The sequence below is a fragment of the Jatropha curcas genome, chromosome 11, assembly GCF_041381405.1.
Source record: "Jatropha curcas cultivar XTBG-Jc1 chromosome 11, XTBG_Jcur_1.0, whole genome shotgun sequence".
NCBI classification, from domain to species: domain Eukaryota; kingdom Viridiplantae; phylum Streptophyta; class Magnoliopsida; order Malpighiales; family Euphorbiaceae; genus Jatropha; species Jatropha curcas.
In genome coordinates this window covers 9,419,996-9,434,716 of record NC_143161.1, presented here as the reverse complement: position 1 = coordinate 9,434,716, position 14,721 = coordinate 9,419,996, and the positions used below count along the sequence as shown (strand labels likewise).

The 14,721-nt window shown below is 33.2% G+C and overlaps 1 protein-coding gene and 1 long non-coding RNA gene across 2 annotated transcripts; one reads left to right on the top strand and one right to left on the bottom strand.

Moving 5' to 3' along the window:
- Positions 1 to 1,343: 1,343 nt before the first annotated feature.
- Positions 1,344 to 3,795, bottom strand: LOC149492536 (uncharacterized). The gene is made up of 3 exons (XR_016318747.1): positions 3,449 to 3,795; positions 2,436 to 2,501; positions 1,344 to 1,593 (listed from the first exon to the last, which is right to left on the bottom strand). It is a non-coding gene; the product is annotated as an uncharacterized LOC149492536 (long non-coding RNA).
- Positions 3,796 to 7,405: 3,610 nt separating this feature from the next.
- LOC105642710 (V-type proton ATPase subunit d2) lies at positions 7,406 to 12,258 on the top strand. The gene is made up of 10 exons (XM_012227630.4): positions 7,406 to 7,811; positions 8,933 to 9,053; positions 9,649 to 9,756; positions 9,849 to 9,951; positions 10,356 to 10,436; positions 10,539 to 10,624; positions 10,797 to 10,856; positions 10,961 to 11,009; positions 11,438 to 11,572; positions 11,866 to 12,258. The coding sequence occupies exons 1-10, from the start codon at positions 7,631 to 7,633 to the stop codon at positions 11,995 to 11,997; spliced, it is 1,056 nt and encodes a 351-aa protein (XP_012083020.1). The 5' UTR covers positions 7,406 to 7,630; the 3' UTR covers positions 11,998 to 12,258.
- The last annotated feature ends 2,463 nt before the right edge of the window (positions 12,259 to 14,721 follow it).

Genomic DNA, 14,721 nt, shown 5'->3' with positions numbered 1-14,721 from the left:
AAGAGAACCTAGACATGACTAATAAGTTTCCTAAAGAAACTTAGGTACCTAAAATGAATGAAAATTATGAGATCTCTATAAATTATGTCATGTAAGGTAAAATGGAACCAATATAAAAAAAATGTTGACAATATTTTTATGATGTAACACTAAATTTTTTGAAAGATTATGAGGATCTTGAGAAAGACATAGAATTGATTGGCCAAAATAGAACGACGCATGTGACATTTAATTTACTTGGAAAGTAAATTTTGAAATTTTAATATGAGAATCGAGATATGTCAAGCTAATAGAATACAAATATGTATTTGTACAAAATTGAAATGGGGTATAAAATAAACTTTTTGCACAAGTTTTTCGCAAAGAACTGACATTGATTATGAGGATAAATACCCTTATACGGTGGATGCAATTATAATTTGATATTTGATTAGTCTGGCAATTTATGAAAATTCGAAATGCGTATAATGAGTTAATGGCTGCATAAGGTAGATGCTAATTTGATGTGTGTGTGTGTTTGTGTGTGTATATATACCTAAAAGATTTTAATTGCTTGAAGCATAAAGTTAATTTTCAAAAAATTTATTCGATCAAATTAAATAGAGCTCTATATAGATTAGTGGATAATGATATCCATAAAATATAAAAAAAAATGCTAATTGAGACCCTGAGAAATATATTCAAAATTTCTATATGGATTAAAGAAACCTCAATACATATGGTATAATTGCCTTAATGATGTTTATGGCTAACAAAAAATTATATTATTTTATGATGATATTCTTTTTATAATATGTTATTATTGAAAGTATACTATTGATATTTACTTTATATACTATTATGAGTAAATTGATCTCTTGATTAGTGAATTTCTGTTGAAACGATATTTTAATATATTGTTATATGTTCATGAATTTTTATAGAGATATTAGAATATGAATCTGTCATTATTTGATTTGTAAATATTATTAGAACTTCTGAAGAGCTTTCAAAGATTATAAATTCTTTAAGGGAAGAGTCTGAGATAAAATACATTAGAAATATAAAGTTTTGTCTCGACTGAAGATCGAGCATTTTATAAATGAAATTTTGCCTATGAATCCACATATATGACTAAGTTATTGTCACGACCCGATTCCGTGGGCCGGACCGGCACTAGGGCCCAGGTAAGTTTAAAGCCCCCGATGCCCGTAGTAAGCCTAAATTATCCAATCTATCTACCTATCTGTCCCAATTTCATCAGAACAGTTAGCCCATATGACTTAAAGATACAGGTTGATAAAAATTTTCAAACATCTGACCCAATCTCAAATAATACATAGAATTTAACCAGGGCCTGTTCATAATAAATCATAATCATAATATGGACTTACTGATTCACCTGCAGCTAATTACACAATAATTAATTTATAGCGTAGTACTAACAATAAGACCCAATTTAAATACACAACCCTATAACTGCGGAGTTCAATAATAATCTGATAATAGAGTAATTTATACATCCAAAATTTAATAACAAAAATATAAAGTTTACATTTATAACTCTGCGGAGAAGATTGCAGAGCTTCAGTCGAATCAGCTGCTTCCTAGTACCTGGGAGGTTTGTTGGGGGTTGAGTTTTGCAACTCAGTGAATAATAATAAATAATACACACCACATACAGTCAAGCAAAATGCACCCTAGTATACTGAATGAACACACAACAGTCAATCATATGACATTACATCAGCACCCACAAACAATATCACCTTCAAATAATCACATCACGTGGAAATTAGTCAGTGGAGTCACCGAAACCCCCGATGAGCCGTCCTCCCACATGGCTCATCCTCTCACATGTGCACCAGGGAGCCGATCCCCCATACTGGCCGACCGGTCTAATCCTCACTTGACCAGCCCTCTCATTATTTTTCCATTCTCTCTATTCTTTTCCATACCAACAGGAGGTAACCCGGTCGTTTCCATCAAATCTAGATCATCAGGCGCTCACAACAGGAGGCCACCCTGCGGGCTGCGATCAAATCTAGATTATCAGGTGCGCCCAATAAAGAAACCAACCTGTGGTTTTCCATATCACACAGATCATAGCAGTAGGTGCACACGGGGGCACCGATCTCCCATTTACCAGGCCAAATCATATTCAGGATCCATATCACATATACCATTCTCACAAACCCATGGTGACCCACTTCATCCCAATTCCACACAAACAAATCACAGTATAGTCACAGCACAAATAATCAGACATTTCATTCATCATAATACACCAATTCCATCCAAATGCACAATATATAAATATAATTATAGTGATCGTAACATAATATATATGATAAAATACTTATAATATATTGTAAATATGTAAATAAAAAATATAATGTTTATAAATAAATGATATGCAAATGCAGTGTTGATATGCATTATTTATTATTACTCACAGTGGTGGAGAACGAAGCTCTAGCTTTGATTCTGTCCGAGAGGAGCACTAGATGGACCCGGGCGATCTATGAAATGTAAGAATGATACAAAAAGAAATAACTCTATCAGACAAAATATTCCTTTACCCTTCTAATATTTTTATTTTATATTCTAAATTTTTCTACATAATTTAATCTCGATATTTAATTTCTTTTCTGTAATAAATTTTTATTTCTCTATCTAACTTTATTTCATTTATTTTCTTCTGAAATCTATTTTATTTCCTACCGAAATTTATTTTGTTTTCTACCGAAATTTATTTTATTTTTCTACCGAAATTTATTTTTATTTTCTACTGAAATTTATTTTATTTTCTACCGAAATTTCGGCAGCATCTCCCCTAAAAATTGGACTATCTACCTGTTAAAATATCAACAATATATCAATAATTCCAAACCACACAGCCCATCCATCGGGCAATCAATCAATTCAATTTTTCCCATCCTCCATCCGAATAACAATATCAACACTACATTCAACCTTAACATCACCCTACATCCATAATTTATAAATTAAAATTACATACAATATAATCTACCTTCAATCTACACTTAAATTCCATAAATTTTATTATTACCAAAATTTCCTAATAAATTATTCAATACTGAATTTAATTTTAGCTAACTATTATTTTTATTAATCAATAATTACTTCATATTAATTAATCAATAACTATTTTGAATTCATTTTAAACTAACTAAATAACTAAAATTACTAACTAAATATTTTATTTATCAATAAATTAATACTATTTAAATTAATTTAATTACTCAAGTAATTAAACTAATCAGTAGATCTAGCCAAATTAAATTAATTTAACTAATCAAAATTGCTAAATTAAATTAATTACTCAAGATTACTAAAATCAATTACTAAAATCAAATTAATCAACTAAAATTATTAGAATTAAACTAACTAAAATCATTAATGAAATTAAATTAATTAACGAAAATGAAGTTAAATTAATTTATACCCCAAATATATTTTTTTTGTCGAATTTTTGCTAGATCGGAAATTTGCTCGTGTCGGATCGGAGAGCAGTGGCTGTTGGTGGTCGGAGGCGTGCTGGAGCGGCGGCTAGGCGGTGGCGATGGCGCGAGGAGCTGCGTGCGGTGGCTCACGGTGGTCGATCGCCTCTGCTGGAGCGGCTGGAGTTCCTGGGCAGTGATGCAAACGCAGGTGCAGGAAAGAAAGAAAGAAAAAGAAAGAAAAGAAAAGAAAGAAGGAAGAAGAAGAAGAAGAAGAAGAAGAGAGGAGAGGAGGTGGCAGTGATGGCACGATGGTGCTGCTGGAGGTGTTGCAGAAATGGTGAGGGAGAGGGAATGGGATGAGCGTGGAGATAAAAAGAAAGAGGGTTTCTAGAAGGTTTGGGCTGGTTCGATTCAATTCGGGTTCGATTCAGCCCAAATCTTGATTTTTTGTTTGATTTTTCGATTTTCAATTGGTTTTCGATTCGGTTTATCGCTGTACAAATTATTAATTCACATTTGAATATTTAAATACATTTTCCACGTTGTCAGTTTATTAAATTTAAATGAAAAATTTTTGAAAATAAAAATTCGGGTTGTTTCAGTTATTCAATTGATTTTATATGTATAATAGTGGGGTCACTCGATGAGAATATGACCATTTTTCACTTTGAGAAAATTATGAAGAACTCTTGGTTTTGAAGTACCATATCTTAGTGTAATAATGGCACTAATGTATCTTGCTACTCATACTAGACTTGATTTTTATAGATTTTATTAGCAAGATATAGTTCTTCCTGGATATGAAGAAATTAAATGAAGTTAAACATATATTTTGACATCTCCATGACACAATAAATATGAGTTATATTATAATTAACATGTCAAAATCAGTTTTGATTGGCTATGAAAATGCAAGTTATTTGTGTAATCAACATTATCTTATATCATGATCAAGTCATTCGTTTACATGTGGATGTATAATTATTTCATGGCACTCAATGGATGAAACATTGCTACTAAATCTTTTAGCCATGCAGATATTTTAGCAACTTATGAAGAATGATGACAATATGTTTGGTCATAGTACGTGCAGTCTACTTCTCTAGAGAAAAAATTTTACGATATTACACGGAGATAATATTTTATACACTCATCTCCCTTGAAGGAATGATATATTTAAAAAAATAATAAAATCATATTTTACAAAAATTCTTCTTCATTCATGATCTACAAAAGAATGATAATCTTGAAGTTCAACCACTCCAATTGTTGATTTGCTCATCAATATACTCTTACTTCTACTACAAGTTTTCTACCACAAGTTTTTAAGAATTGACGCACAAAATTGAACTGCACAAACTCAAAGATCTTAAGATTGATCTTCATGAGGGAGAGTAAATATGCACTATACTCTTTTTCCCTTTAACTAATATTTTTTTTCCATTGAATTTTTATGGTAAAGGTTTTTAACGAGGCAGTATTTCAACCGAAATTGAAAAAAAGAATAATGTATTTTTTTCCCACAGGATTTTTTCTTAGTAAGATTTTAACGAGGCATATTCTTTGAATAAGCGAAAAAGGCACGAGGCAAAGCCAAAAGGGCTTGAGGTGTCACAATCAAATAATGTTTTCTTATGTTTTCATGGAATGCTATAGGCCCCAGCAAGTTAAGCTTGTATAAAGGGGGTAATAGCCATGAAAACAAAAAAAAAAAAAAAAAGATTTTATATACATAGCTTGTGCACCAATACAGCATGAGGCTACCAAAGCCTAAGGCAAGATGAAAATGTGACAAGTGGGGTGACAAGAGAAAAGAGCAAAATGCGAACATCAAAACGGGAAGCGAACCGGGTTTAGTGTATCATAATGGGTTTACTTACATTAATTCTTACGAGTTGAATCAATTGCTATAATATAGTTATAGTACTAACGTATGTGTCTACATATGCACCATGATTCCTTGTTTTAATAGATATAATGCATAGGAGGACAGCTACAAATCAGCAATGACTCTAAAAGAGGAAATTGCAGTCCATCAAAACTAAATCGAATGCACATCGATAAGGTGTTCAAATGAGGGCACAACTCTAAAATAACAAAAGGTGCAAATGATGGCATAACTCCAGAATGACAAACCCAGAATAATGGAAATGGAGATGAGTACTGCGTTGCATGCAGAGGGTAAGAAAATTATATGTGTAAGTTGTATTACTCCTTACATTTGTGCTTATTGCTGCTAATGTAATGAAATATGAATATACATTAAGAAAAGGACTCACCAATGTGATCACATATATATATATATATATATATATATATATATATATATATATATATATATATATATATATATATATATATATATATATATATATATATATATATATATTCTATCTTGTGGCTACTTTGGATATTGTTGATTGTGTTTTGCAAGGTACACATAATAATGCCTTGAAGTAGCATGAAGCATTTAGCCACTCGAGGAGTAACGGACACTGGGATGCTAGCACGCACGATGCAGAAGCAAATCAGTTAATGAAGAGGCCATTCCATTATAAGAGGAGATAGATCAGAGAACAACCATGGCAAAGGAGAAATGTACAAGATACCCAAGAACACTACCCTAATCGACGGGGACGTCGATTGTTTGAGTGGGGGAGAGTAGACATGGGGATCCTACCTGGCTTATATGGGGTGGAATGGTGTAAATGTAGAGAATGTAATAATATAAAGTATAATCCTCTATGTATGAAGGTGGGGGATTGGGTAGATTATGATAATATGGAGTGATAAGAGAAGAGACATTGTATGGAGTATGACCCTTAATGTGAGCAGATTTATGAGGGGTGGGATGGACGACATGCGGTTCCAAGATGGAAGAAGGTCGGTCCCAAAAGAAGAATAAAAAAGAAGAGAACAATACAAAAATACTACACAAATTTTCACATTAATTTTTCACGAAGTAGATGCACAAAGCCATTCCATTCGAAAGCTGAGAACAATGAAGATTGGAGGTGAGAAGCATAGAGTGGATGTAGCACGATCGATAAGGTCACCGATCCGTTTGAGTTGGGGAGAATGTAGGGGTGTGAGTCCAACATCCCTACCCATGGTGCCACACCATGGCAACCCTATGGACAAAGTAAGGCTATTGGAGACAAGAATAGCATGTTGGATGGTATATGGACCGAGTATATGTAAGGGGAGACCCGGCGTAATGCTCTCCGCCGTCCCGGGGCTGGTATGCGGGACCGAGCCCTAGTAGGCTACGATGCGGGCATCATGTTCTATCAAGAGGGACTGATGTCTCCATAGAGAAAGAGCTCTATGGACACTATAGGGCCGGGGGCCTATAGTGCGCATCTCTCCTGCAGTGGGGGTTTCGGTATAGGCAGGACTATGCTGCCCGGGATGCCCAAAGGCATGTAGCCCATATACGGTTGCGCGAGATCCTTAGATATGCATTGCAAGATGAGTCTTACAGTTGGAAAGGATGCAAAGTTCCTTCGAATATGCATGGCTGGCCTAGGCTATGAGCTAAGTCTGGGAGCTACACGCGTGCCAAAGGCTCCGAGATTCTAGCACCGTAAGGGAGTTATGAAATAAGTAGATGCTTAATTATTGCGAACTCTATCTTCTTGATTTGTATAGGACTCTATTAGGTTCCACTTATATGACTATATATATGTGGTTTCTCATCGATAATAAACACACTCTCAAATTCTCTCATATTTTCTCTCTGTTCATTCTCTTTCTTTTCTCTACTTTTATATTATTTTATAACAATTAAACTAATTTTGACATTCGAATCAAATAATAAAATAAGAAAATGGTTTTTTAAGGAAAACAAACAAACAGATCCTCCATGTTTTTTTGACATGAGATCCTCCATGTTACTCCTAATTACCTCCAACACGCCATGTAGCCTTGTGAAAGGAGGGTTAATTTGGAAAACAACTAAAATCAAATGTGCATGTGAGTTACGGTGTAACGAATGCAAAAATCCTAACAAGATCCAGAAGTGTCGTCCTTCTTTCCTATCCTCCTTCCTTCCTTTTCATTTTGCTGAACCAGACACACACTTTCTCTCCCTTCTTGCCTGCATCAACCTTAGGGTTTTCTCGAAGAGGACCCTCTGGTTCTTCTTCTAGATCTATCTCTTCTGATTGCTAATTTACTTAAAGATGTACGGATTCGAGGCGCTTACATTTAACATCCATGGTGGATACCTGGAGGCAATCGTGAGAGGACACAGATCAGGTCTTCTCACTGCCGCTGATTATAACAATCTGTGTCAGTGCGAAACCCTTGACGATATCAAGATGCACCTCTCTGCTACAGAGTACGGTCCCTACCTTCAAAACGGTGCGTTTTCTGTTCTTATATAGATTTTGTTTGTGTTGATGAGAAAACTGAGTGTAATTGGTAATTCAAATGAGTGTTTGGATCTAATTAGTTGATTTTTATGTCAATTGGAGCTTGAGAGAAATATGATGTGATGATGCGATTACGTTTGGGAATGTGAATTATTCGTGTCCTGATTGGAAATTTCTGCAGAATTGATTTTCATATTATTTATTGCTGATTTACTGGTTTGGCAGATTGGTACTCTGCGTGTGTGAGTTGAGGGATAATTGATGTTGATAACTGTGCATAGTGAGATCAGTGAAGTGATCCTTTGTTTTTGCTGGAAAATTTTTTCCTTTATTAGTATCAAGTGCTGCCCCTGCAGAATTATTCATATGAATTCATTGGCTAAAACATTGAGAATGTTAGTAAGTGATAATATTTGCACTGTTTTACTTTCTCTCGTTGAGATGGTATGGTGGCTTTCTGGTACTTTTTAGCTGATAGAGGAGATTTAGATGGTCAGTAAAAGATTTATGAGATATTTTAGCAGATGCAGTTGGTTAGCTTCCATATCCACTTTGATCTCGCATTATGCAGAATTGAATTGTGTCAGTCCCTTGTAGCATTTATGTATAGGTTTGCGGAGAATTCCCATGGCACGGGAATGAAAGAAATGGTTTCTGTAATTCTTTTAGGGGAAAGCAAGTCTGAATAAAGAATAGATAGAGACGGAAATAAAAATGGTTTTCACAAGCAGAAAACATCTGATGTATGCGTTAGGAGAAAGTGGATTTAAGTAAAGAAAGAAAGAAAGCATAAACAAGACTTAACTGTGGATAAGACTTGTGGGAATCATCACCATTTCTATTGATAATGCAATGACACAGAAAAATTTTGACTAGGTTCTTTTATGCTTTAATTATCTGCATATGTGCAATAGCGAGTGATCAGGTCTGTTCAGTTTGCTGTTATGCATACATGGTGACTTCAGGGTCAGCTGTTATATATTTTGTTTTACTATTTATGATGTGGAAATTGAAATTCTATGCCAGTTCTATTTCAGGTGTATAAGTGAATTTATAGTTTCAATTTGAATTCTCTAATTATTCTTTCTTTTCTTCATGACATGCTTGCAGAGCCTTCTCCACTGCATACAACTACAATTGTGGAGAAATGCACTCTTAAACTTGTTGATGAGTACAAGCATATGTTATGTCAAGCAACAGAGCCGTTATCCACCTTTTTAGAGTATTGCACGTATGTGAACTTTTCTTTTTCTCAAAAGATTAATCAAGTACCATTATTTATATTGTTGATCATTCCATTATCTTGTGGAAATTTAAATTTCATGCCAATATGTTGAATACTTTAGTTTCTAAGGAAGTCAATCTCATACAGTCAGACATTCCAGGATGGTTGGGTCCAAAAGATTATATCTCCTTCTTCCTTTCGAGTTTTGAGGACAGTTTGATAAATCTTTGGCTCATCAACTGGTCTTTTAGTTTTGATGCATCCATAGTTTGATATGCTTATTATACCCTTTTATCATGTGATGTTTAGCACTAGAGAATTGCAAGCAAGCAGATAGATATTCCCTCAAAAGTAGAGTTTGGTTGATCCAATTTTGACCAATCTTTGGTTAAATTAAACTTTCTACAATCATTTTTGGACTGTGACTGCCGATCTATTCTAATTGGCAATTACTTTACCTGGTAGGAGTTGCACTGGCTCAATTCAATTTGGAGCATTCTTAGCATTGGATAGTAGCCTAGATGTCATCTTTTTTGGTTGTGGTTCTAAAGGTAGTGAAGAAAACAAAATATAACTCTTGATTCTTCTGTTGTTTCATCAGATATGGTCACATGATCGACAATGTTGTCTTGATAGTCACTGGAACCTTGCATGAGAGGGATGTCCAGGAGCTCCTGGAGAAATGCCATCCCTTAGGCATGTTTGACAGGTTTGTCCCTCAAACATTATTCCTTTTTATTTCTTTATGCTGATAGCATGTGGAGATTATCTTAATTTTTTCTATTTTTCTTTCTCTCTCAGCATTGCCACCCTGGCTGTTGCTCAGAATATGAGAGAGCTTTATAGATTGGTGCTTGTTGACACACCATTGGCTCCATACTTCTCAGAGTGCATCACATCTGAGGTATCACAAAAATCTACTGTACTGTGTACCGCTTTTAATTGTCTCATGTATGAGCATAATCATGTACTTCGCACTTGCTTTATGTTGGGGATCTATATTACTATATATTGTTATAGAATAGATCATCAGAGCTTTGACACTATGAAATGATTAACATTGACGACCAAGAATATAGAGGTTTTTATATTTTCTTTGGGCAAGTCTTTATTACTTTTCTGAGTTAACATCATAGTGAATAAATTGGTAATTAGCATGTGCTATATGTGGTGCATGCATTAATGTGTTCAGTGACTGGTTCTTGTTAGCATCTATTGCAGTAAAGTAATTGGATGATTCGATTTCTCTTGCAAAAAGCTTTTGATTTCATCTTCGGATCTTATTTTATTCAATTGTTATATTTGTAGGACTTGGATGACATGAATATTGAAATTATGCGGAACACCCTTTACAAGGCATACCTTGAGGACTTTTACAGGTTTTGTCAGGTGGGGATGGTTTCCTAAACCAAGGAGATTGAAAATTTTGTATACTCATGCGCAATCTTCATTTTTTTTTTTTCTTATAAGTTTGACTTGCTGTTTAAGTAGAAACTTGGTGGCGCCACAGCGGAGATAATGTCTGATCTCCTCGCTTTTGAGGCAGATAGAAGAGCTGTCAATATCACCATAAATAGGTAATATTTATGCTTAATTCTATTTACACTTCCTTCCCTTCCTGTAGGAAAGAAATGAAGAGCTGATGAAGCCAATTTTAATTACTTGCATTTAGTGCTTTCTTTGGATACAATAATTGTCCAATTTTTAAGTCTACTGAGTTCTGATGTTGATGTGATTCAATTTGTTTAGCATTGGCACTGAGCTCACTCGGGACGATCGGAGGAAATTGTACTCTAACTTCGGATTACTGTAGGCTATTACTGATACTCGATTTTATTGTTCTTTTGTTCTTTTTTGCATTTTGATCATTCTCTTTTTGAATGTTTCTCTCTGGCAAATGTGTCCTTATGCAGTTACCCTTATGGGCATGAAGAACTGGCTGTATGTGAGGATTTAGATCAGGTTTGTTATGTTATGCTTAAATCATGAAATAAAAAAAGTGTTTCTTTTGCTGCCAAGAATGCCTCATTTCTTTCAATATCTGTCTTCCAAGAGCCTGGAAGGCAATTTCTGCTAAATGCTGCTAATTTTACAGTTGCTATTGTTGAACTTTTATCATATGGAACTACCTAGTTTATTTTGCCTTTTTCGGGGGTTGTTGGTTTCTTATAATAGATAGCAACCTTTGGAAGATGCAGGTTTTTCTTTGAAATTTTCTCTTGCTTGGCACATATGTAGTTATAAGTTGAGCAGTAAAGTAGAAAGCAATTATTTTTCTTTAAAATTGTCTCAACTATGAGTTCCTATCTTTTGTTCTTTTTACTTTATCAATTTATTATAATGTGACATTGCTTTGGTTTTTTTTGTTTTATTTTTGGTTGCTGTTACAGGTTCGTGGTGTAATGGAAAAATATCCTCCTTATCAGTCTATTTTTTCCAAGTTGTCTTATGGTGAGAGCCAGCTGCTTGACAAGGCATTTTACGAGGAGGAAGTGAAAAGGCTTTGCTTATCTTTTGAGCAACAGGTTTGTCTTAGTTTTTGAATGGCCAGATGAAATGATTCATCTTCTGTTCATTTTGGGTTCCTTGAAAGAGTAGCAAATTACTAGAAGGAATAGAAAATGGCATGCCTGATTGGCTTAGTTTTCTCATTCCTCCTTTTTTTTTTTTTTCTGAATTATATTTGTTTGCAAAAAATGTTATTCTAAAATAGCTATGCAAATGCAACATTAATGCGTATTGGCCTTTTCCTAGTTCGTTCTGCCCTTATTTTTCCATTTACTCACGACGGAATGCGATTTTCCTTTCCGAACTGCAGTTCCATTATGCTGTCTTCTTTGCATACATAAGGTTGAGGGAGCAGGAGATCAGGAATCTGATGTGGATATCGGAATGTGTTGCTCAGAACCAGAAGTCTAGAGTTCATGACAGTGTCGTCTTCATATTTTAGTCGCGTTGCGAGCCACTAGAAATAACCACTTGGCTTTCTGCTTATTCTGATGTAAATTGCTCTTTCATGGACAATCTGTTGATTATTTTTAAGTTGTGGAGATTGCCTAGCTGCATGTCTGCAGGATCCTCGTTAAAAATAAGTTCTTTTTTTAAAATATTTTTTTATATGTGTTTCAAGGGTCAAATCTTGTATGCAGACTCATCAGGTGTATTATTGTTGTCGAATGAGATCCTGCTTGTGAAAATAATTTCAACTTCATCGATCAATCAATTCCTGTGGATTGATTCCTCTCAAATAATGCTTTTCGTCGATGATTAATTCCTCTAATAAAAATCTTCTCAAATAATGCCTTTCTTCAATGATTAATTCCTCTAATAAAAACCTTCTAACATCAATTTTTATTTTGTTTGTGGATTATTTTCCCGGTCAAACAATAGCATAATCTATTTATCTATAATCTACAATATATATAAAGTATATATATAAAAATACGAACGAGGAATATTGAGTTTTTAAAATGTTTTTATTAAGTTTATGAATCGATAAAAATATCATTAATGATTTTAATTTTATTGGTTAAAAATTTTTTTTAATTGATTACATTAATTAAATTACGTTGGGAAGTTTAATCAAATTCTAAATAGAAAATCATTATTTAAAAATTTTAATTGTTTGGTTTAATGTAATAAAAGCACAGACATGAATGTAATACTCTTGGTACACGTTTTAATTAGTTATGTTGGTATACGAAATTTTAATTGTTAATTTAATATTATAAAATCAACTAATATAATTAGGAGTTTAATCCTATTTAAATTAAGAATTTGTTGCTTTTTATTATTAAAAAATTATCACATCAAGCTTTTGCTAATTTAAAATTATTGAGTTTGCAATCATGTTTTTTTCTAGCGATAAGTATAATCTTAATTCTCTCTATTTATAAATTAATATAATAGTTTTTATTTATATTTTTTTATGATTTAGTAATCCTTTAACCATACTTATTTGTATTTAGTGTGAAGGGAACATTAGGTTCTTAAAATACCTCTACTAAATTTATGAATTGATAAAAATATTATTAAAAACTTTAATATAGTTTAATTTTGATTGATTACATTAAGTTCCTATTTGAATCTAAATTCTGTTAGGAAGTTATTTAATTTTAGTTGATTATGTTAATATTTTATATGACTTAGGGTATGTTTATATTAATTAATATAATAATAAATTTATACTGAAAAATCAATATTATACTTTAATATAATATATATTAGAGTCTAAATATGTTATACATGTATGTTATTATAGATAATCTGTCACGACCCGTTTCTAAGGATCGGACAGGTACAAGGGCCTAGGTGGACTTAAGGCCTCCTAGACCATAGTAAGCTTACATTTATTAAACCCATATTCTGTTCATAATTGTAGCCTCAAGCCTAATATTTATATCCTCATAATTAAAATCTAATTTAACAGTCCACAAACGTATCAAAAATACAATTAAATATATCTATATTATTCAATTATAACTCATTCCGAATTTGCGGAACTTTATAAATTACAATCTTTACATTAACATGCTTTATATATTGATTGTTATTTTTCAATTCAGTTGGATCTATAAGATTCTTCTCTTCTTCTAATACTTGGAAAAATAAGAAGGCAGGGGTGAACGCCAAACTAATGAGTAGGGTTAAATAACCCTCTCACCTAGATAGTCATACATATGATAATCATGTTATACAATCAATAGCCCTCCGACTAACTATGAATGAACAAGCAAACATGAATGTACACTTATCAAACAAGTCGCAACAAATCAAATAATCTAACAGTGAACATTAGTCTGTGGAGTCATCCATTATAAACAAGGATCCTGCTCACCCTAAAAGCATGCTTTAATATAATTTCCGGAAAAATAATCCATGATCCTTGTGTCAAGTGCACTCAGGCAGCCTACCCCCAATCGAGCTTGATGGATCTCATCCGTCTAATTCTTTTTTTCTTTTCTTTTTCCTTTTGTCACTTTTCTTTCTTTTCCTTTTTCTTCTTTCTTTTATTATTGATGTGCATCAAATCCTAGAATGCACAGGGGGAAGCCACTCCACCTGCTTACGGCCACTGTAAGCATTCTCACTTTGCCTGTGCTCTTACCCCAGGCCCCAGGGTGACCCACATCATTCTAACTCTACAGCACATCACAAATAATGCGTATTCAATCACAAAATTTTACATAGTATATAATATCTAGCATCGCCATATATTTCAATATATATATAAGTATATGTGTTCGATGCATTTCATGGCATACACGCCTTTATTTCTACATGTATGCATGCTTCACATAGATAGCATATTATTCATACATGCATGAATGTAAAATGTATGAGCGATGTGGATAATCTAACTCTACTCACAGTTCGTTATCGCCCTTAACATGACTATTTTTATTACTGCTTCCTTCCAGTTTTTGTCTTTTCAATCTGAAACCTTACAAGCATCTAGAAAGAAAATTTTAAGTAAGAATTTTAATTTAAGAAATTTAATTTTTATTCATTAATTAACCATAGTCGCTACGTTACGTCCCTTATTTAGTTTATTAGCTATACAACTATAATTCTTTCTTTTACTTGATCACTCTAATTGATACTTTATCAATATTGTGGTTCTTCTGGTAATATTATTATTATTATATTAATAATACGAGTAGTAGTAATTTTA

Bases quoted from the DNA above. Each gene is read 5' to 3' on its own strand.
- LOC105642710 (XM_012227630.4), top strand. From the start codon at position 7,631: ATGTACGGATTCGAGGCGCTTACATTTAACATCCATGGTGGATACCTG. The intron at 7,812-8,932 runs GTGCGTTTTCTG...ACATGCTTGCAG, and splicing joins CGGTCCCTACCTTCAAAACG to AGCCTTCTCCACTGCATACA. The intron at 11,010-11,437 runs GTTTGTTATGTT...TTGCTGTTACAG, and splicing joins TATGTGAGGATTTAGATCAG to GTTCGTGGTGTAATGGAAAA.